The 23537-nt window shown below is 50.1% G+C and overlaps 1 protein-coding gene across 10 annotated transcripts in view; it reads right to left on the reverse strand.

Moving 5' to 3' along the window:
• Nucleotides 1–1458: 1458 nt before the first annotated feature.
• Nucleotides 1459–23537, reverse strand: part of PIP5K1C (phosphatidylinositol-4-phosphate 5-kinase type 1 gamma) — a 47936-nt gene continuing 25857 nt past the window's right edge. For 2 of the 10 annotated variants that reach the window (XM_088179186.1, XM_088179183.1), the window contains exons 3-19: nt 21571–21657; nt 21138–21268; nt 20422–20539; nt 18241–18393; nt 15400–15699; nt 14672–14877; nt 13447–13530; nt 12946–12994; nt 11927–12011; nt 11081–11242; nt 10892–10921; nt 9985–10123; nt 9667–9699; nt 7232–7339; nt 6847–6979; nt 2711–2794; nt 1459–1872 (exon numbers count right to left, since the gene is read on the reverse strand). In XM_088179186.1, coding sequence (XP_088035312.1) covers nt 1870–1872; nt 2711–2794; nt 6847–6979; nt 7232–7339; nt 9667–9699; nt 9985–10123; nt 10892–10921; nt 11081–11242; nt 11927–12011; nt 12946–12994; nt 13447–13530; nt 14672–14877; nt 15400–15699; nt 18241–18393; nt 20422–20539; nt 21138–21268; nt 21571–21657 — 1905 coding nt within the window. In that variant the 3' untranslated portion in view covers nt 1459–1869. Of the gene's footprint in view, nt 1873–2710; nt 2795–5645; nt 6413–6846; nt 6980–7231; nt 7340–9666; nt 9700–9984; nt 10124–10891; nt 10922–11080; nt 11243–11926; nt 12012–12945; nt 12995–13446; nt 13531–14671; nt 14878–15399; nt 15700–18240; nt 18394–20421; nt 20540–21137; nt 21269–21570; nt 21658–22942; nt 22964–23537 lie in introns of those variants that run through there. The other 8 variants (XM_088179188.1, XM_088179184.1, XM_014884379.2 and 5 more) reach the window with 6 other exon arrangements.

Consider the following 23537-nt stretch of genomic DNA (forward strand, 5'->3'; position numbering starts at 1 on the left):
GCACAACTCACAGCCTTCTGCATCTACAGGCAAGGAAGGGAAGTCCAGGTCCTGTATTCCAGGCAAGAAAATAAACATCAATTCCTGAAGATTCTCACCAAGTTCAGCACACAGAAGGAAGAGCTTCCCATCAGCCCAACTACCTTCTGGGACCCAACATAACCACTCCTGAGTGCTGCTGTGAAAACAGATTGTGGGGACTGAGGCCTGAGAGCAGGGTCCCGCTTCCCCACCCCTCTACAAGGAATCCCAAAGACAGTGAAGATTGTAAAGGAAATAAAGAGATTTCAACCCTCTTTCTCAAGCGAGGTTCATAAAGCACACAAGACCTGTCTCCCTCTGGTCTAAAGGATTTCCTGTTTTCTCTCTGGGAGATGAAGATGGGATTGCTAGATTCCAGACTATGCTATGATATGTGTCCCGTTGATGGATGAGCCTGAACACTGCCCTGTGACATTGAATTCTCTCACCTTTACGCAGCCCTCGCAAAGCAAACCCTCTCAGACACCCGCAGCAGGGATTTTCACCAGCAGATGTGACCCCAGGCAACACCCCAGTCACCCAGCTTTCTGTCCAAGAGTCCCGAGCACAGCAGTTGGCACAATTCCGTGGCAGAGCCAGGCTCCCATTCCTGCCTCCAGTGTGTGAACGTGCCCTTGTCTCCCTGCCTGCCCTGAGGGGCGGAGGGGACATGTGAACCCAGTGTCCTGTCCGTGACCCCAGGGTACACCCACAAGCACGTGAGGGGCTGAGTGGCTCCAGGAGGATGCAAGCCCCACGTGGGCTGGGCAGAGTGGGGAACTTGCCCTCCAACGTGGCTGGGCTTGGGAGGTGCCCAGTTCCCATCTGTCCGTGCCTGTGGGGCTGGAGCAGGTGACGGCCGTTCGGATGAAGTGTGGACTTCAAGCACAGAGGGAGAGGTGGTGCAGCAGTGCAGCACAGGGTGAAGGTGGAACCCATCAGGACTTCGGGGAGAGCTGAGGAGTCCATGTCACTGTCACCAGGAACTGTGTGCTGCCCCGCACAGTGTTACAGACAGGAGAAGTCACTAGAGAATTTGGATCCAAGTGAATTGGCATGGCTGCTTTGGACTATGGTAATATGGGAGCAATTCTATTCCATGGCCTTTAATACATTTCATTTTCATAGCACCTTTCATCCCAGGGTTTAAGTGCTGTAACAGAAGCAGGTACTGTGCACCCACTAGCACAGGGAAAACCGAGGCACAGAGTGGTTTAGTGACTCGCCTTGGGCCACTTGGAAAAACCGTGGCAGTCTGGACAGCCTTAAACCTCCTGACTCCCTCAGTTGGTCAGACCACACTGCTGCCTCACATGAAGCCACTCCACTCCCTGCCCTCCCCAGCAACGTGCTCCTACCCATTCTTCAGTGAAGTCTCATGCTCCTTTTTGATGCACAAATATATGGAAGAAAAAAAAAAAAGTGCAGTAAACTAAATGTTTAAAAAAGCACATTTGTGCTGTCTCTGTGCAAAGATAAAAGAAATAAATACATGATTAAAAAATTAAAAAGGTTCACAGTATCACACATGGATAGGTAGCTACGGTAGTGCACATCTGGAAAACACTGTGTTACTACCCAGGATTCTCTACACCCAGCTGGAATTCTCTGCTAGGAGCTGCGGGTGAGCGGGTGGTTTCTTTGCTGCCCACGTCTGGGATAAGTGGAAATACATGGTTATAGTTTTGCTCCATTCTGAAACGCAGTGCCCGGGATCCTGCAGTGCAGCAATACTGGTGTCAGCAAGCTCTTCCCCATCCCACTGGAATGGCTGCATCAACGAAAAGGGAACACATCGACCTGCAGAGGGAATCGCTGCTCTCTGGGACTTCTGTGTCTGCATAGAGATTACTGCAAGAGGCAGAGAGAACAGAGTCACAGAATCATGGAGTTGTTACGGTGGGAAAAGACCTCCAAGAATACCAAGTTCAGCCATCAGCCCAGCACCACCACCATGTTCACCACTAACCCACGTCTCCACAGCCACACGTCATTTGAACACTTCCAGGGACAGTAATGCCACCACTTCCCTGGGCAGCCTGTTCCAATACCTGACAATCCCCTTTCAGTCAAGAAATTTTACCACATATCCAACCTAAACCTCCCCTAGCACAGCTTGAGGCTGTTTTCTCTTGTCCTGTCCCTTGTTCCCTGGGAGTAGGACACGACCTGCACCTGGCTGCATCCTCTTCTGAGGGAGTTGTGAAGAGCAAGGTCTCCCCTGAGCCTCCTTTTCACACTGAGCTGCTCCTCATCACACTTGTGTTCCAGCCCCTTCTCCAGCTCCACTCCCTTCTCTGGACATGCTCCAGCCCCTCAATGTCTTTCTGGTCACGAGGGGAAAGAGGATCAACCCCTGAGCACCAGTGCCTGCATCAGTCAGGTCTGTGTCCCGCCAACTTCCCAGCACAACTAGAGAGGCTGTTCTACATTCTCCAGAAATGGCAACATGTCTGGAAAACCTGAGCTCCCCAAAGCTTTCCTTGCACCAAACAACTGGGAATAAGCCACAGCCCTTGCTGAGCAGGCCCGGGTTCTGCCAGCACAGAGCTGACCTGAGAGGCAGCCAGGCTGTGCCGCAGCCATGCAGGAGCCCCACACTGCCAGAGGCCAAGCTGACCTTGCAGAGGGGGCACAAACTCGGACCTCGACCCAGCAGGCACCCGGCACACGGCTGTTGGACACTTACTGTATCGCTCTCCTCATCGGAGACAGAGTGGAGCTGAGCGCTATAGTGGAGCGGGGAGTAAACCCAACTCCTCTCGTCTGTCGGCTGCCAGAGTGGCCAGAGACGGCAGGGAGAATGCAGGGAGAGCAGCAGCAGAGCAGGGAGCAAAGGAGAGAACAGGAAAAATAAAAGGAGAAAATAAAAAGAGTAGGAAACAATACAGTAAGAACAGCTGTCCACCTGGAGGAGAGCTCTGAGCGCAGAGCCTGCTCTCAGAAGAGAAGCCCTCCTCATCCTCAGCACATACCTGCTCCCTGCCAAAGAGACATGGGATCTGTGCCAGCTGCAGTGGGGGTACAACCTCTCCTCTTCTAGGGACAGAGTTTTAGAGTTTTTGAGATGTCAGGGAAACCTCAGCTCCCTGCCATGGCATCAGCCGGCTCCAGAGAAACTGAGAGATTTGGAAGTGACTTACCTAAGAGCAGTGACAGCTCTGGGTTCCTGCTACCCGCTAGCAGCTCTCACCCTCCCATTTTGAACTCTGTGCATGCTACAAACTGATGTCCAGGAGAGCTTTTACAGGGAAACTGGATTTGTTTACTGTGCCTTCCTCCTTCTTTGCAGAAGGTAGTGGAGCTTGGGTGAGACCATGGTGGATGGTGGCCACAGAAAGGAAACAGTTTTTGCTGAGATCTTGGAGACAGTGGGGTGATGGGAACAAGGACAACACAAGAGACAAAACACAACTGGACCCTGGAAAGAATGAGGGGAAGGAGGTGTGCCTTGAGGGACAGTTATCACAGCACTGGGCATTGGTGTGAGAAGACACACTACTGTGTACACAACACAGATTCAAGGGCTGGTCTCTGCATCCAGAGTTCCCAAGGGGGGGCCTCATTTACATTGCAAACAGGCTCTTTTGTCTCCAGGGAAGCTCCCACAGAGAAGAAACTGCCCCCTTTGACCCAGCCTGACATTTGCAAAGGAAGAGAAGCAGAACTGGATGCTTGGAAGAAGCCTGCGGTGTTCCCAGCCGAGGAACTAAGCGTGACAGTTTACAATGTACAAGGAACTACAGGAAGCCAGAGAAGCTTTGAAGCACTGGGCTCCACATACTGAACCCTCCAGTAACTGCAGCTCCATTAGCAGAGACTGCTGGGAGGAAGGAAGGTTAAGAAACCCGTTTGGAGCTTCTCACAGGGCTCTGTCAAAGGTTCTTTCAGGAAAGCTCCCCACCACATCAAGCTTGTCCCACATTTTTTTCATCCGTGATGCTTCATCCTTCCTGACTGAACCACATGCTCCAGCCAGTCTCTTTCAGAGCCTTTTAGGGGCTTAGATGCATGCAGGGAGCTGTGGGAGATAAAGGAGCATTCAGTGCTTGGCATTACCCTTCCGGGTGCCAGAGCAGCCAAACACAGCTTAGGGACAAGAGGAGCTGCAGGAGGAATTGCCTGTTTGCCCACAGAAGTGCAGCACCTTCCTCATGCCATCAGCCACGGCCAGGGGCACATTCCTGCCCCTGCTTCCCCATGCACCCTGCCTGTAATCCAAATACCCAAATGGGAGCACCAGGCTGCACCAGTGAGGCTCCAGCAGCACTGTCACCACCCGTTGGGGACAGCAGCTCTCCCAAAGCCTGAGAAGGTAAATGCTAAACCCCAGAACAATCTCAGCTCTAGATTCAGCCCCTAAAATCTCTAATGTCTCCCTGCATCTTTTGGAAAGGAAAATCCTCCCTGCTCACAGAACACCTTCAGTGAGGAGGGAGCACACTGGTGATGCTGAGAAGAGCTTGAGAGCTGAAAGCAGCCCTAACAGCACCAGCTCTTTCCTCATTTGGTTTATGAGCTGCTCCCCACAAGCCAAAAGAGATCTGTCTTCAAGTGGGATTTTAGAACCTTCAGAACATCTCAATGATGTCTTTAAAACCCTCTTCCTGGACTGAGGGAGCTGAGCGTGACATCACCAATAAAGGTCCCAGTGCCTCTCTGGCTAGATGTGGTACTTACAATCACAGAACAGTTTGGGTTGGAAGATCACCCAGTATCCCCCCCTTGCCACGGGCAGGAACACCTTCCACTGTCCCAGGTTGTTTCAAGCCCATCCAATCTGACCTTGGACATTTCCAGGGAGAGGACAAACACAGGTTCTCTGGGCAACAATGTGCCAGGGCCTCACTGCTGTCACTTTTCCCAAGGGCTGGGTGACACTACAGCCCATCCCAGGGTAGGAGCTATGTCACCAGTCTGCAGAAAAGCAGGACAGAGCTCATGATTCTCAGATCCTACATGGAGATCCCCCATTTCTGCTGGGCTGGTTCTTAAAGCCCACTCAATCCAGAGCCCCAGCCATTGAGAGAAATGGGGTGCTGGCCCCAGTGTTTCAAAGCTGCAGCTCTGCTCCCCTACATGCTGTGCTGGCGTGGTCACTTACAATCCCAGAGGAATGCGAGGTAGTTCGGAGTCTGCGCTGGCGGGGAGAGTAAATCCAGTACCTCCCATCTGTGAACTGAGTGGCCCCAGGACAAGTGAGATGAGAAAGGAAACAGAGGAAAAAAAAGGGTGATGTGAAAGAGAGGATGAAAGAGAAAGCAAAAAACAAGGGCTTGGGCAACTCCAGGCCTGAACAGGTGAGCAGGTGGGAAAGCCGTGCAGGGGAGAGCAGCGCCCATGCCCTGCCACACTCTGCTCTTTTATTCCCTCGGGATGAACAGGAGAATGAAGTGTTCTCCAGGAGGAGACTTCCACTGATCAGATCACAGTCCTCTGGGACTGGCCAAATCCTCCATCCCTTCACCCACCACTGTCCCTGAGCACTCCTGTAGGAGCAGCTGTGCTGCTACTTGAGCACAGGTGTCCAGCCTCACCTCAGCTCCAGCGATTTTCCAAGAAGAGTGCTCATGGGAACTCAAATCAGCTTTTCCCTTCATCCCAGTAGTGACAGACACTCCACAGCACACGACACACGTTTAATGCAAAACTCCAACTCAGATGAAGTATGAAATGCTGATGAGCAGTCATTCACACTCTCTGTGAACACACTCTGCAGAATTTTCCCTTGGATAGAGGTGCTCCTCAAGGTGGGGGGAGTCACATGCCCAGGGACAGGCAGAGCAGCTGACCCTAGTTAGAAGGCACTTGCCAGGGGAGCAGGCAGGATCTGCCTGCACACAGCTGCCATCCACAGGCAAGGAGGGGTCATCGGTACTAAGGAGCCGTTTGCATTTTGAACAGCATGCATCCAACCTCAAACAAGCTGTAAAACAGGGCTGATTGCTTCCACAGCTCCCACGAGCCTCAGAGTGACTTGGCAATGGTGAGCAGCTCTGCAGCAGAGTCACAAGAGCCCAGGGAAAGGCCAATGCTGCACTTTAGTTTAGCCTGAAGGAGCCCATTGCATGGGCTCGGGTCATCTCCAGCACCACAGAACCAACAGTAACAAGTCGGAGCAGGGAGGAGCTGGGCACCTCTTTTAATAAGGGTTCCAGTGCCCAGGCACGAGAGAGAGCTCAGCTCTCATGGGACAGGCACTCAGCTCTGCTCTGGGAATCCATGGGACAGGTATGTGTTGCTAAAAAACCTCTTCTCTGGTCTGCAGAAGTTGCTCAGCCATTGTGGGAGCTGAGTGAGGACCAGCGCCAGGCTCCACGGCACTCTGCTGCCAACCACCAACTTACTGCCTGGCTCAGCACTAGACTCCCACTGCATCACCTAATGCAGCCTGCAGGGAAAGGAAAAGCCGGAGTTCACCAGAGCCCAAGGTCACTCTCTGCAACCACCTCCCTTTGGGTCTAGGCCATGTTTGTGTCAGGAAAGCAGCCAAGATCTCTGGCTGAGGACGGAAGAACCTCTCTGTTGCACCCACATCACCTTGGCTTGTCCCCGGAGCAAATGTGCTGGCCTAGATAAGCACTTGTGCTTGGGAGCAGCACAGCTACAGCTACAGCTACATCCACAGCAGAAGTGCCACCTGTATGAGCCCCACTAGATGCTGTTTTGAGTTCTCCAAGTTTAATCCAGTTCCCTGCATTCAAAAACCCACCCAGCACCGAGGTCTCAAGGTGCTCCACATCAAGATGACTGCCTGGAATGGATACTGACAGCCTTGCCCAACCCTTCCCATCACACCCCAAGGGTCAGGTGGAAGTCTCTTACAAAGTATATGTCTGTGACTGGCACGTCGTCTTCATCCGAGGCCTGGCTGGCTGGTTCTGAGGCCTGGCTGGCCGTCTCCACCTCTACAGTGGCTGTGGATGTGACAATGGCACAGGCTGAAGAAGCTGCCTCTCTGTGGAGGGGAAAGAGATGACAATCTAGTCACTGCAGTCAGGACAGGTGCAAGCAAAACTGATTTATTACAGAGGAGCTGAAGATGCTATGCTGTCACATCCTGAAAGGTCACATCACATCAGGGCAGGTCAGGTCAGAACTGTGCTCAGCCCCACTGAACACCCGTGACTCCAGCAAAGCTGGAGCCCAGCAAAGCCTCCAGCACAAGCAGCCAGAGCTCAAAACCCACTCAACACTCTAAAACACTCACTCTTTGACTTCTTCTTCTTCGGGAGCTACAATCTCAACGTCACACTTGGGCTCCAGCTCGACACTGATTTGCTGAACCTCCTCCTCGACCCGCACCTCCTCGTGTGACCTGGAAACCAAAGAGACAGGCCTAAAGACTCAGCTGGGCATGAGTTATGCATAACCCTCAATTTTAGGTCTGCCTGAATCAGTCCAGAGCCAGCCAAGCCTCTTCTGCAGCCCTGCCCCAGCACACAGCTGCTACTGCTGCTACTGTGGCACTGGGCTCCCAGCACAGACTTGGTGGCTGATTTCAGCTCAGAGGGAGCACTCAGACCTCCTAGGATTGAGGGTTTGGATAACCAAAACTCCCAGGAAAAAGAGTCAGTTCCTGGAAGACTGCAGCAGTCAGGAATAACAAAGTGAGAAAAGAGGACAAGAGCAAAGGAATTTAACAGCCAGTGCTGCAGGAGAGACAGGTACTGTTAGATGGAGGATGGGAGCAAAGAGAACTGGCCTCCAGGGAAAACTTGTGTCCAGAGTTAGCCTGGCACCAGGCCAGAGCCTCTGACCCTTTCCAAGACTCCCACCAGACCAAAACTGCTCCAAGGTTGAGATCAGATTGATCTTCACACTCTGGAACTGTTTCTGACAACCTTCACTTTAATACCTCATGCTATTAACGTAATTACTTGTGCCAGCAGGGCTGGCTCCACTGTCCCCATAGGAAGGAGGAGCAGGAGCCTGCCAAGCCAAGGGGCAGTTGTCAGAGAAGGGCTGAGCTCCGGGTTCACTGACAGCACTGCCCTGCTCCAGGCTGACTTTGACCAGAGCTAGGGCCAGTGGGCAGCACTTCTGTCCAGCTCCATTCAAGGAACTCTTCCTCACAGGTCTGGACCTAAAACCTGGAGTAGACCCCAGCAGACCAGGATAACCAGAGGCACGACACATTCTTGAGCAAACTGAGTAAGGTTTTTTCCATCTCAGCTCAGGAATGTAAATTCCTGCTTTAATAAATTTATGTCCAAACTGGTTTTCACCAGGGGATCCTAGAGATCTCCACAAGTCCACAGAGCCCTACTCTCCCAGGAAGAGCACATGGAGGCACTGGCACTAGAAAGGGACAAATTAGGCAAAATACAGCAAGGGTGGCCACACCTGCAGATGGTCGGTAGCTCTGGCAAATCTGTGACAGACAGATCTACTCTGACCAAGGCACTGAGCTCCCTGAACGCTCCAGGTCACTCTGATTCACCCGACCTATTTCTGGATGAGCAGTCACAACTACAGCAGCTTCTTTCCTCCATGAGGTACCATTGAGTCTGAACTATCCTGGATGAAGTCACTGCATTTGCCACATGGGCCCCACCACTGGGGTCTGGGTTTAAGTCTCCAATTTTCAGCAATTTCTAACACTGGATTCTGCAGGATATGAGGTGCTTCACAAGTCCCTGACACTTCACACAGTGAGCAGGTCCCTGCCCTCCAAGGACAGGAATTTACCAGGATTCAGCAACATGCAGCATCCAGAGGTATTTTCATTGGGAAATACCACAGAAAGGAATTTTTTCACAGGGCATGTCAACAAAACTCAGCAAATCACTCAAAGCTTGGAACAGCAGCAGATGTCTGTAATGTGGGGCAAACCCCCATCTTCCAATGACCTTTCTTTCCAAACACCAAACACTGACTGCAGGGAGAGAGGACATCAGCCTGTCAGGCTCCTCTGGCTATGGCACATCCCAGGACTGAGTCTCTGATGTCATTTCAAAGCCTACTACACCTACACAATGTCCTGGAAAGCGAGGGCAGAGCCAGCAGCATCCGCTGGTTCCTCGTGCAGATCCTGCTGACGTGGGCAATGGAGTGATTTTTAGTGGTGCAAAATAATTCCACAATAATGCATAATAATTTCATTATATGAGCCTCTAAAATCAGATAGCCCTCTGGAGCACAGCATTTCTGTCCTACCTTGCCCTTGGCTCTGAGACACCACAGGAGGGAAAAAGCCTCAGAGCTCTGAAAACACTGGAAGCTACTTCTGTGAGGACTGAGGGTGCTCAGTGTCTTACAAAGTCAAAGCCCTTTCACTTTGCCCAGGCCACAAGCAGATGCTCAGAGGAACAATGTTCCTGCTGTCAGGACTTGCTTAAAGGGACTTGAATGACCTTTCTTGACTCTGGTGCTGGCTGGGTGGGTAAATTTGGACAACACTGTTTTCCCCTTTCCTATCAAATAACTGTGGTATTTTCAAAGCACTAAGAGATCTGCTTTGCAAGGAAAATTCTGTGTAAGAAATGGGGATCGTCTGATTGCAGAAGCAGTTCAGCATCCATGCCAAAATCCTGGAGCTGCTGAAATTCCCACTCAGCCCTCTAAGAGACCTTTGCACAGGGATAAACATAAGGTTTCTATGCAGCAGAGAAAAGATGAGACAAGAAGAGACCGAATTCTCACCTGCCATCCTGCCCTGAGGAGTGTGTACGCCTCCTGCAGAAAGAAAACAGAAGAGTTTGGAGGAGCAATTTAAGCCAGAAATCCTGCACTGTCCCCAAATCTACCTCCTCATTCCATGAGGGAGATGTTCTACTTAACAGCTGACACTTCTTCCAGCAATAATTAATCCCATCAAAGCTGTGTCTGCTTGCTCCCAGGAGAGATTTAATTAAAATCGGTCATTAGCATTCTAGAGTGTAGGGCAGCCTGCTGGGATCTGCAGCACGGAGAGGAATGGCAGCCACTCACCACCAGTGGGAGCAGGGAAAGTGTCCTCACCTGTACCTGGGCTGCTCAGAGGTCTCCGAGGGCGATCGCTCGGGAACAGACAGAGATGTTGACGATAGTGTCGTGGCTATGGAGGCCGTGGTAGCTTCTTCAAAGGAAGGAGGAGTGCAAGGGAGCAGGTCTGGCCTGCCTGCTGGCCCAGAGCAGGATCAGGGGAGAGGCAGGGAGATGATTAAGTCAAACACCAACATTTCACCTACACCAGCCCCTACAACAGCGAGACTATTCCACCATGAACCTGCACACCCACACTGGGACTGGGCACTCAAACCACAGACAGGCAGGAAGTTTAGTTGGTTCCATGATCATGATGGGCTCTCCCAAGACATCCTCTGGAGAGAGCCAGTCAGCACCACTTCCAGCACAACAGGCAGGAAATAGAATTCCAATGAAGACTTCTCAATGGTGACCAAAGCTGGATTAAAGGCTTGGATCACCAGGGATAAATATCCAAGTGAATTAAGAGATGAACTGAGTGTCCAGTGCACAGGGAACAATCCAATACCCATGCACTGGAGGAGCTTGTCCTCCAGCACTCAGCTGTAAATGCAGCCAGATGGAAGAAGGAAAGGCAGCACAGAAGCAGCCCATTCCTGTTTTCCATTGGCAAGATCCTGCCTTTTATAACTGCCCAAACACTGTCATTGGAGTGCTGCAATTCCCAGTCGCTACTCCCACACCCCCACTGTTTTTCACGGGTAGAAAATGCAACTTTCTGTTGGCTTTTGGGCTATGACTTATGGTGCCCCATGGCAGCAGCTGTCTTGCAGCAGTGATGCAGGTGACCATTTTTACTGCAGAACCCCAGAGTGCTGCAAAGAAGGGGTTTGGTCTCCTTTGATGCAGAGGTGTTGCATCAAGTATCTGCTGGTGCTGCAACAAAACAATGCACTCTTACCTTCTTCCCTGTCCTGGTTAGGTTTAGCACCTGCAAAGCACAGCAAGACATGCAATGAAGAGCTATCCATGAGGAAAGATCTGCAGTCGGTGCACAGTGGGGAACTCGATGAGAACAAGGGAGGATCCTAAGGAACTGCTAGGAAAGAGAGGGTAACCACAGAGCCACTACCCTGAGCGGGGCTGTCACCTTCATCATCGAGCGTGGGGTAGCTCCTGGCCGCCCGCAGGTCGTACTGGGTGTCATCCTTGTCGGAGGCCAGCTGGCTGGCCGAGAACGCCGCGGTGGGACCCGCCGTCTTCACAGCCAGCAAGGCACTGCGCCCCTTCTTCGAGGGGGAGGACTTCAGAGCTGGGGGAGGGAGGCACACAGAAAGTCCACCACCAGCTACTGTCACACCAAAGGTATTTTTCTCTTCACAAGGAGAGGCTCTGCCCTCACACGCATCCCTCCTGGACTGAACCCAGGTCAGGTGCAGGGACTGGGTGGGAGCCTGAGCAGACCAAGGCAAGCTGTGACAATCTGAGGGCTTGGCAGTTCTTAGTTTTGCTCTGTATTATGGAATGTTTGGGGTTGGAAGGGACCTTAAAAACCCATATCTCATTCCACCCCCTCCATGGGCAGGAACAAGGGCACTACAGCAGGTTGCTGCAAGCCCTGTTCAACCTGGCCTTGGACACTTCCAGGAATAGGGCAGCCACAGCTGCTTTGGGCAACTTGTGCCAGAGTCTCACCAGTCTCTGATTTCCTAACTTCTAATCTAACCCTGCCAGCTCAAAACATTGCCCTTTGCCTGTCACTATCTGCCTGTATAAAAAAAATCCTTCCCCTTCCTTTTTCTAAGCCCCCTTTAGGCACTGGAAGGGGCTCTAAAGTCTCCTGAGAGCCTTCTATACGCTGAACACCCCCAGCTCTCTCAGCTGTACCACAGTGGAAAACCCTGCTCAGGCTCCAACCCAGACTCCTTGTGAGGTCTGCAGCAGCAAGGCCAAGGTAAAGCCTCGCAGCAGAGCAGCCCCTGAACTTGGTACTTACAGGAATTCTTTCGAAACACCGTGTTGGTCATGAATTTGAAGAATCTCTCTGCATAAAAGCTGGGTCTGTGTACTGACACCGTGTCCTACAACAGCAAGAAGCAATTGTTTAATTTTAAAATGATCCCTCAAGACAGAATTTCTGTAACAACCAACACAAGTTTTTTATTCCAACATTTAGCACTGACAGAGCTTTAAAATGGAAAGGCTTAACTGAAACACTCTAATTAATGCTATAAATAACCCTGAAGCATTGCCTCTGATTCACTTGATTATATTCTTGCTGTGATTTTATAATGGATTTTGGTGATTTTATTCCTTTGTAGACTTCCTGGATTTTTTTAAACACTGGCCTGATTGCATACATGAAATTTCTTCTGCCTTTGGTGGTTGCCATTATAAGCACACCTGGATACAGACACCCAAATTTAGCCAAAGGTCTCCATACATCTCAAATATTTTTGTTTAAAATAGTAAAACTGAAGCTTTTTCTGCTTCTGATGTTTGACTGTGCTCCCATGACTTGGCACCTCCACATTTCCTTTGCCACTTTAAGGGAAGCCAGGAAATGCAAGATTGAAAAACGGTTTCCACATCCAAGGTTGTTCTTTTAGAAAGACACACCTGGCTGTTGCAGGAATGAAGCCAGCAAGGAAACATGGAAAGGGATTTGCTGGCAGAGAGCTTGCTGAAGTGGGAACAGCCAGTCACCAAAGAGAACAGCACAGGGCTCCTGACAGCCCAGGAACAAAAACACCTGGGTGTGTGCTCCTGGTGTCATGGCAGGAAGAGAGGGACAGATAGGAACAGGGGAGGAAAGCTGTGAGCACAACAGCTCAGTATGTGAGGAGCTGGACTGAGCAAGGAAACCTGGCTGGGAATAAGTGGCACCACCCTGCTGTGAAGAAATGAAAGGCGAGAACTGCTCCTTCCATCAGCTGTGCCAGGTCAGGCTCTATAAACAGCCCCTAGGTAATCCTGTGAGGCTTGGACAACTCCTGCCTCTGCACAGGCACTCACCCCATCATGGACAAGGGCCTTCCAGGTGTGTTCCAACTTCTTGATGAACCTAATTCCAAGGAGAAGTGGAGAGAAAAATAAAGATACAGATTCAAGCATGCACTCTGTACCAAGCCCCCTTTCATACCCTATGGGGGAGATCCCTGAGCTGCCAATGCCACCAGGCCTGAGCTTTCTCCAGCATCTCCCCAGCCAAGTCAGGACTGCCTGGGAACACCACAGGGAAGGAGGAGCTGGACTGGAAGAGGTGCACCTTCCACCTCTGGAGATAAGCTTCCCACACTGAGGTGGGAAACTACTTCTTTATGAGCAGCTCATCATCCTGGACAAAGGGCTGTGTGTACCCAGCTGTTCTAAGGACATAATGGAAGACCATGGCCAGCTTGAGGTAGCCATATCTACTCATCCTCACAGTCTCCAGGAGAGGACATCCCCCCTGCTTTCATTTGGTACTAAAAGACATGTTACCAGCCAGAAAAGCCATGCTGCCAGGTTACCTACCTGTATGACTGCAGGATATCTATGATTCCTACGTGCAGCAGGAGACGCTCTCCTTTGCCGTTCACTGCTGGGATCCCTCCCATCCTGCAGGTAAAGCAGAACTTCAGCAAGTGCAGCCTCAGCCAGAGCACCTGTAACCACCCAAGCTCTGGGGAAGGGCAACATCAGCCAGGCTAAGGGGTTCTGGTGTGGTGTCAGATACATTCCAAAACCGGTGTGACTTTGTGCATGACCACGGGAGTCACTGACTGACCTGGCCTGACCCCAGGTGTCCCAGGGTCACTGCCTGCACGGCCAAACACCACTATCATGACAGAACCTGCATCGTGTGGCACAGCTCTGCCTGGGCTAGAAAGCGTCATGGAGTTTTTTCCTGCCTACTTTATTCTGGTGGCCAGGTTATTTATTGGGTCAGCAAGAGTTGTCTACCATCAGAGCAGTAAATCCTTAAGGACAAAGACATTCCCGGTCCCATCCACACTAATGCCATCCTGCCAAAGGTGCAGCAACCATTGGCACCAGCACACAACCAAAGCACAGGAGTGCCAGACACTCCTTCAAGCACCCACTGCAATTATTGATGCTACCTGAAGGACTGGAAACACCATGGTATTGTCTCAGCTCTCAGGACTGACCTTCCGTCAAACCCACAGCAGCTGGTTTCAGACAGCAGCAAGCAGCAAACTCCACCATTCCTTGACCCAAGAGCTAGGGAGCCAGGCAGAACCCCAGATCAAGCAAAGCACAGGCTTGAGGCAACTCCCAGCCTCCGGCTCCACCAGTGACTCCAGCACTTGGCTACACTGCTGTCTGCTAACTCCACTGGGATGGCCTCAGGGAACTGCCAAGGATTCCAAAGGTGGGAGTGATGGAGAACTCCAAGCTCCTAGGGATAGGCTGCTCCCTTACTTCTGCTCCAGTATTTGGGTGTTGAGCTAGAACTGAGCTAGTGTCTCCTCCCCAGGGCATGGGTGGATGTTTAGAGGCTGTTACACAAGCTGACAGCCTACAGCCTGGCCTAAGAAGAGAGACTGCTGTGAGGCCAGAGCCTTACAGAACTATTTCCCACCCTGGTTTCCCCCTTTCCCACCACAATGGCAGCACTACCAAAACGCCAGGACAGCTGCTCCCTTGAGCAGTTCCTGTGGGCCTCATTAGGGATTTCCCACTCCAGCCTCCACCTCTGGCCCTCCCAGCAGCACAAGCGAGCTCAGGTTTCACCTACGTGTCATCCGTGTCTATGGACTCGCCCCGGGCAGCCCCTCCCTGGATGGACTCCATGGCTGTGGAGTACAGGGCCTTCTGCCCCACGGGACGCTTCTCATCCGACGTGCTGTGGGCTCCCTCCGACAGCTGCTCCCTCTCGTGCTGGTCTATGTTATGAACCCCAAGCAGGAGGCTGTAGTCCATGATTTTAAAACTTTCCAATACCTACAAGTTAGTATTGAGTTCAAGAACAAAGACAAAATATCAAGCCAGTAGCAGAAATACAGACCCCAAAGCATGGAATCAAAGCAATCAAAGCAAAGCATCCCATTCACATCCCCACTAACAACTCCTTTGACAGATCCTGAAAGTTTCTGAACCAACAGTCACCTCTGGGCTTGACTGCACAGTTTGGCCATCCCACAATCACACCAAAAGCCTGAAGGTTTGCAAACAACACCATTTTATCTTCTGCACAGTGACTGGGAAAATGCTCCAGCAGAACAGCTACAAGTGGAGCAGGCTGCAAAAGTGTGATATGCCAGACAGAGGAGCACAGCCTCAGTCCTCAGAGGCTGCCATGAGATCCAACTCCACTGCTTGGCTTTCGGGGAAAAGGGCAGGAGAAAGGATTGATCCTGCTCTGGGGTCAGCAGATTAGCAAGGTTCTCAGTCAGGAATTGCTCTTTCTCATGCTCGAGAGCCACAGAGGCTCCTTACCCTGTCCCCGAGCTGTCCCCTCCTTACCAGACAGTCTCGCTGCAACGTCTTCACCAAAGCACTGAAGGTGTCTGCATCCAACATCAGGCCCTCGGGCATGTCTTGGATGAAGTCCAGATCCTTGTACGTAGGGCTGGACTTTTCTTTTTCCTTCTTGGATGCCCGGCGTTTGTAGGTCGACCCTTTGAGGTCGAATTTCAGGTGCATTTTCACCACCCGAGGCAGGATGTTGTTCATCACGACCACGCGGATGTTTTTGCCCCCGGACTGCACACAGTATAGTCCATAAAACTTGGGCAGCAGTGTCCGGGGGTTCTGGTTCAGATTCTGTAGCAAGGGTGGAAAAAAGCATGGACAAAGGTCATTTGAGCAGAAAATTCCTGCTTGTGTTCACCAGAAAACATGTCAACAGTTGGACTAGGGATTCTTTGCTGAGAGGTTTTCTGAACCTAACAGGAGATCGGTGTGCACATTTGACGAAGTGCTGCATTTCAGTGACTTTAGGACCTGAAAATACAGGGACTGAGATGTTCAGCACTCTCTGGGCAAATAACCAAATCCTGAAATCCCCTGCTTTCCCCAAGTACAGCAGCTAAAAAAAGGAAACCAAACTGGGAGAGAAATAAACACAATAAGTGGGAACTTCAGGCTTAAAAATAACAGCTCTCTTTATCTCTCCACAAGTGTCAGAAGAGCTATTCTCTGGCCCAGAATAAACCATGGACAGGGTTGTTTTTTAAACAAAACAACATAAATGTTCTCCTCCTGTTGCAGAGTTGCTTTATAAAGCAGTCAACCAGAGAGCACGGATATCCTGTTCTGCTGTCATCTCCTTTTTTTCGGCAGCAGAATAATTAGGAATGACATGACAGGCAGGATTTGCTTGTTCAGCTTTGGGCACATTTGGGAAGGAAACAGAACTTCTCTGAATGCTGTAGCAGGAAGGACAGACCTGACAGGTTCTGACAGACAGCAGAAACGTGACTATTAAAATTTCATTCCCTTCAGCTCACCCACCTAGGCACAGCAGTGAGCCCTCTTGGAGAGTGCCAAAAAATAACATAGGTAGGTAATGGAAACAGCTTTAAAGTAACTCAGGATGAAACCACCCTGCTTCCTTTCCCTGACTCCTTTGCTATGGGTGGTTTCCCAGGATCAGCATGGTGATCAAAGGTAGCACCACAAAACCCACAGACACTAGAAAACTGCAACAGGTAGCTCAGAACTCTGCATCAGACAGGTAAGTTCAGTTTAATTCACTGACTGGTGACAGCAGGATTAACAGTGCAACTCCATTCCCACTCAAAACCCCACACCTGATTTACTACACACGTTAGGCAACAGGCAGTGCTTTCCAAGAAAACTCATCCTGTCCAGGAATGTGAGTCTTACCTGCAAAAGCAAGTGATTCACAGAATCTCAGGATGGTTTGGGTTGGAAAGGACTGTAAAGACCATTTGGTTTCACCCCCTGCCATGGGCAGGGACACCTTCCACTGTTCCAAGTTGCTCCAAGCCTCGTCCAGCCTGCCCTGGAATACTCCCAGGGATGGAGCAGCCACAGCTGCTCTGAGCAACTTGTGCCAGGGCCTCCCCACCTTCACAGGGAAGAGTTTCTTCCTGGCCTGGCTGTCACTAACACACAGACATCCCATGTCTCTCTTGGGTAAATTTTCCCCAGTAAATACTGAGCGAGGAAAGGATTTTCACAGAACCAGTGTAGGATCACATAAACCCACTGCACCAGGCAGATGGGGCACAGATTGGGGCACAGCATTGCTTCTCATCACCTTCTCCTTGGCATCTTCACAACAAACAAATCCTTGGTCATTGTAACTGAATGTCAAGAGTCTTCATCCATAAAGCTGGAACCTACAGCACAGTTGTGCAGGGAGACCAGCTCCTGGTTTTTACAACTAAACAGCACGTTTGGGTCCAATTTACGTGACCAAATGCGAGTCTCTGGGTCTCAATATCCTGTCTTGCCAGACTGATGTGCAAAGCTGACTGCTACCATGGAGGCCTCCAGCTTGGAATTGCAGCCAGTGGGAATCAGGACAATCCTCAGAGTAATGTCAAACAGCAGTAATGGGAAGAATTCAGGGACAGCAGTGCCTTCCCCACAAAACCAAGGTGGTTGTGCTATTGCCTGGAGAAAAGGAGGCTCAGGCAGAACCTTTTGCTCTCCACAAGTCCCAGACAGGAGGGTGCAGCCAGGTGAGGTCAGGCTCTGCTCTCAAGGAACAAGGGACAGGATGAGAGGAAATAGCCTCAAGTTGTGCCAGGGGAGATTTAGGTTGGCTATTAGGAAAAATTTCTTCATAGAAAGGGTTGTAAAGGATTAGAACAAGCGGTCTAGGGCAGTGGAGGAGTCACCATTCCTGGAAGCATTCAAATTATGTGTGTCTTTGGCAACTGAGGACAAAGTTTAGTGATGACCATCATGGTGCTGAGCTGAAGGTTGGACCTGATTATCTTGGTGGTCTTTTCCAACCTTAAGAGCTTTACTATTCTATGATTGCAATCAGCAGCCACCCCCAAATGCAGGCTGGGGCAGATGCATGCTGCCACGTGAAGAGGAATTAACTAGTTCTGGGAAAAGGACACTCAGAAACACACGTCTGGGAAGCCATTCTGAGGCCAGAACATGCCTCCAAACTATGGCACAATTATCTGCTTCATGTTTACCCACAGAGTTTGCAAATAATCAGTAGGATTTGTGCTTCTGGGACTGGCTTCATGACATGCTGTTAACACTGTCCCTGGCATGGGGGCAGGCCACAAAATACGCAGGTGGAGGACATGCCCTGTGAGATGCTCGGCCATGACAGAAAAGCTGAGCTGGGTCCAGGTCCTGGGTGATACACACCATGTAGTATCCAGGAAGGAGCTTCTGCAGGAATTCAGCTTCCTTGTGCATCACAGTTTTTATGATGAATTCATCGTCGCTGGTGACATAGAAGAGGGAGCCGCTGGCCCCAGGGTTGGACAGCTCGATCAGAGGCTCGTTACATAACGAATACTGGCGAGAAAAAGAAAAGGTGGTGATGTTTTATCCCCCATTTATTGCAGATTTGAGTTCTATGCCCTCAAGAGCCTTCCCCACCATGTCATCTCCCTGGGAGATTAAGGGGTAGCAAAGCTCAAATGCATTATAGGTTAGGTCTGAGCAACCAAACTGATGGACAATTTATAATTAGAGACTAAGATTACAGTTCAGAGCATCCCAACTGCTCAGTATCCAACTAATCATCTGCTTTCAGGAACATCCAGCCTTCATAATGACATCTTATCTGTTCCCATTGTGCCTGCACGCACGTATCACATTCAGGCTCTTTGAGCACAGCCCAGCACACACTGCTGGACATAGAGGATTTCAGGGGACACCATAGTCTGCTCAGGGAACCACGTATCATTGTTCTGGAGGGAACAGAACACACTGGCTGTTCTCAGCAGCCTCCCCTGGCCTTGTGCTCCCCTGTTCCCTGCAAAAGCCAGTGCCTGAATCACAGAATACCACAATGGTTTGGGCTGGAAATGACCTTAAAGCTTATCTCATTCCATACATGGGCAGGGTCACCTTCCACTAGACGAGTATCAAGCTCCATCCAACCTGGCTGAATTTTTACAGCCACACTTCACTCCATCAATCCTGCTGAAAACATGTGACAGGTCTTATGCGAGGTATGCAATCAAAAGGGATGAGCCTTGCTCAAGCACAGCAAAGAGTTCTGCACTGGGACCTGAACTGGGACTACATGTCTAGTCATCAGGATGCAAAGAGCAGGTCCTCAAGTAAGGACTTGCCCAGTAGCAAAGGGGAAAAAAAAAAGGAGGAAGCAAAGCAGGCAGATGCACTTTTTAGCTCAGAGACCACCCAGGTACTGCAGGGATCAGGTGGGTCCAGGGCAGGATCACAGAACTGCCCAGTGAGAGGTGAGATGGGGAGAGGGAGGTGGGGCATGGAAGGGAGGTGATCAGAGCAATAAATTAAATACTCATCATTATGTAATGAAAACGGCTTTCAGCTCTGCACAGATTAACAATTCCAGACTTGATCAAGTTAATCATCTCATGCATAATTAAAGGCATTTGGTGGTGTGGCAGGCAAGAGACAATCAAGAGAAGCAGAAACAATGAATCAGAACCATGACCTTTCCAACTGAGGTAAACTCCTTGCCTGTCCTCAGCTCTGAACACTCATCTATCATGCACCACTATCTTGGCTGGCACAGGAGGGGATCACTGTTAGCCTCCTACCAGGCACTGGCACAGGTGTTCAGCTGCCATCACCCCCATTTACAGGTGAAGTCACACAGAAAGGACTGTTCCAGAAGGGGAGGGTGTGCACTCATGGATGTGGATGTGTTTCCTTCCTCAGTTCACAGAGAATAAGACGTCATATAAAGGCAAGGGCCCAAATTCAACCACAGTGCACTTGAAGCCTCAACAGCTTGTACTCCAAGGTATTTGAAAACCAGCCTTTCCAGCTCTGAGGAGCTTTTGAAGCACAAGAACAAGCTGTGGTTTATTCTGTCTTTTTAAGATGATTAAAATAACTACACTCACATAGCTCTCCAGTGAGTACACAAGGAAAAATTCCCATCTTTGTCCCCTGAGCCGCAGGGGACATTACAGGGTCGCACCCAGCAGAACACAACTCCCTTGGCTTGTAAACACAGTAAGTTATTGTTACCACAAGGACCAGAGAGGGAAGCCCATTGCAGGGCTTACACAGCTCACACTGTGTGCAGGTCGTGGCCTCCCTCCAGTACAGGCTGGCAGCTGCCATTCAGCAAACTCAGACTGGGAATCATAGGATGTTTTGGGATGGAAAGGATCTTAAAGCCCATCTCATTCCATCCCCTGCCATGGGCAAGGACACCTTCCATTAGACCAGGTTGTTCCAAGCCCCTCCAACCTGTCCTGGAACACTCTCAGGAATGGGGCAGCCACAGCTTCCCTGAGCACCCTGTGCCAGGGCCTCACCACCCTTATGGTAAAGGTAAATAAAGGAGGAAAAGACAGAAATCTAAAAATACATCCATACCAAATAATCATCTGGACGAATCCCAAAGAGCTCTCGGAAGTATCGGAAAGCCACTGGGGCATAGGTCTTGAACCTGAAGTCGGCGTAGTGGTGAGCTGGGGTGAGGTTACTGCCTTCACTGCACAGAACACACATGGGCCTGTTACCATTCACCACACATGGACAGTCACACCAAAGCTACTGTGTATTTCAGATGCACTGATCCTTGCAAAAAGACATCTTTGGAACAACAACCACCACCTTTCTTCTGTGGTAGGAAAACAGGAAAATAGGTTTTAAACTATCTGCCAAAATCTATTTCCAGAAATTAAAGGAACAACCACTTGCCAAGCAGAATATATTTATACAGAGAACGTAACTTTTATGAGCTTTGTTTATTCACAGTTAGAGAGCTTCCAGAAGGAGTTTTTTCCATCTAAAACATGGTATGATTTTGTGAATGAGATTCTAGATGGACAGCTAGAAAGACAAGCTCATATGAAGGGTAATAAACTGGAGTGCACAGTTCTGCATCTTGCACTGTGCTTTCCTGCAGGGCAGTGCACTGCAGATTCCAACATCTCCCACTGTATAACATTTCTGTTTGTATATCACAGAGCAGATTGAAAACATTCAGAGCATGCATCTCTGATCTAAAGACAGATGGAAGCTCTCTTGAAAAAATCAGTGAGAGGAAAAGAAATAATTCATGCATTCATTCTTTTTCCCTTCTTTACCTTGGAAAAAAAATGCTCTCCACCACGTAAAAGTCCTGCATCAAGACATCCCTCTCTGGCTTGGAGCTCAGATTGCCCACAGTATATCCAATCCCCAGCTGGATGGCCCCCTTCAGAGTGGATGAGGTGGTCTGGCAAAGGAGAAGAGCAATCAGCGAGCATTTCACAGCAGATAATTACAGTAACACCCCCTACATTACAACACAGTCATGTCTGTGACTTCTGTGGGGTCATCTCAGGCACCACACACTGCTAACCAAGTTTACCCGGCTGCTGAAGAGGTGAATTAGGGCTTCAGATTTGCTGTTTGCAGGATTGTGCTGTCCAAGAGTGCTACATAAAAATCTCAACCAGATTAATAACTACTGGGTCATAACTTCTCTCAGCCTGTCACCCACACTTGGGTGCCATCCCCCACTCCCCAAACCCAAACCTTTTTGTAGGTGGTTTCCCCAGAAGCATCCACGCTTCGATGGCCAATCTTCTTTCCTTGGCCCGGCTGTCCTGGCAGTGATGGGCCCTGCAAGGAGAGCACAAAGACACTCAGGGCACAGGCTGAGCTGCCACCAGGCACATGCAGAGCAGCACAGCCACATTCCCACACTGTACTGCACACAGAGATCATGGTACTGCTGGAGAAAACCCTGCAGAGTGCCAACAGGTGAAACTGAAGCTCTTCCACCCCTCAATTTTTGAATTAGAATAGCAACACTCCACCTGACACCCCAACTGCTCACTGGGCAGAGCCCTCAGCGAGGATGTTGAGCTTGGAAAAGATCCAGCTGCCAAGATTCCCCTGGTGCTTGGCTGCAGTTGCCCATTGATTTAAAATAGTGATGTATTAAATCAAACTGTCACAGAGATTTCTTCTTAAAATCCCACGCACTCAGGTGTCACACTGACACCTTGGGTTTTGCTGGAGGGATCAGAGCCACAGCCCAGCCCCACTCACACGGAGATAAATCCATTTAAGCAAGATCTCATCTGTTTATAATTCCAAGGCTGAGCTCACAGAGAGTGAGCCACAGGAATGTCTCTTCCACAGATTTTGAAGTTTACAGAAATGCTAGAGACTGCCAGCACTTCAGGGTGACAATAAACTTGCTCCTGTCCCCTTCTCCTCTCCCACCTCTGAGTCTGCCTAGGCCTTTCTTTGCCAGTCCAGGAAGTAGCAGGTTGTGGCTGCTCCTTTAACAGCCTGGTGTAACCAGGTGTTGGGAAGTTCCCTGCAGCTCCTTTTGCAGCCTTAGAAACTCTCTACTCCACCACCAGTCAACACTGCACCCACAGCCAAGCTCTCAGCCAGTTGATCCCCATGGATCCTGGAGCTCACCAGACAGCTAGAAACGCTGCTGAGAGACCAGCACCATTTTGGGGTTTGCTACATTGCTACACTTGGTATGTTCCTTTGAGCAGCATGCAGAGATCCAAGGTCACTTCCCAAGTGACACTGTTCTATCCCTGTCCCTCTTGAGTGCTGCACAGACCCAGCTCCAAACCAATGGCTCCAGCAGACAATGGATAATTTTGCTCAGACTAAGTTCTTTGTACTTTAGCTTTTGATAAAGAGCTTGCAGTTATTTCTGGTCAATCTGCTTGTACTACTCGTACTAAGGGGCAGTCTGAGTTCTCCTTCAAAAATCCCATTCCCTACCCTATTTTATTAGCAGGGCCAGCCTTACTTCTGAGCACTCCTCCTCCAGCAGCTGTGAGCAGCAGCACAGCTCAGCCTCTCTTTCTACCAACCCGTTGGATCTTACTCCATGCAAGCCAAGCTGTGCTGTCCTGCCTTGCCAATGGCTCACCATCATCCTCCAAACGTGATGAGCAGACACAGGCAGGGGGAAGGGACCGCCATCCTAGGAATTGCAGTGACAAAAGTCTCTTCCAGTCTCCTGCTCTGCCTGTGGCTGTTTCTGGGGCAAGAAAAATGTCCCTATTTATGCACTGAACAATGCAACCAACTTCCACAGCAGCTGAGCTTCCCACTACCCATATTCCAGTACAAAATAATCAAGTGTCACATTCCAGGCAATTTTATGGGAAGATTTTGCTGCTCATGCATATAAATGCTCATCAGCCCAGGTGAGGAATGAGAAGGGGGATGTAAAAAAATATGATCAAACAAAAATCATTTGAACACAATGCCCTAAACCATGTGTGTGGGTTTCAGGGAACAGCTTTCAGGCACAGAGCTTCCTACTAGATTCCCTGCTGCCAACTGTGAAGAGTTTTGCTTCAGAAAGTAACAGTGACTCAGAACCTGTGACCTGGAATATCTACAAGAGAAGATGAGTCCTTGGAGATGTTCCCCTGTTTTAGGGCTTCACAAATCACAGCCTCCTGATTTGCTCCCCCCAGTGGGTAAGACCCACCACAGAGTCCTGGAGATGCCCAATA

Source organism: Sturnus vulgaris, chromosome 26, assembly GCF_052056855.1.
Source record: "Sturnus vulgaris isolate bStuVul1 chromosome 26, bStuVul1.hap1, whole genome shotgun sequence".
NCBI classification, from domain to species: domain Eukaryota; kingdom Metazoa; phylum Chordata; class Aves; order Passeriformes; family Sturnidae; genus Sturnus; species Sturnus vulgaris.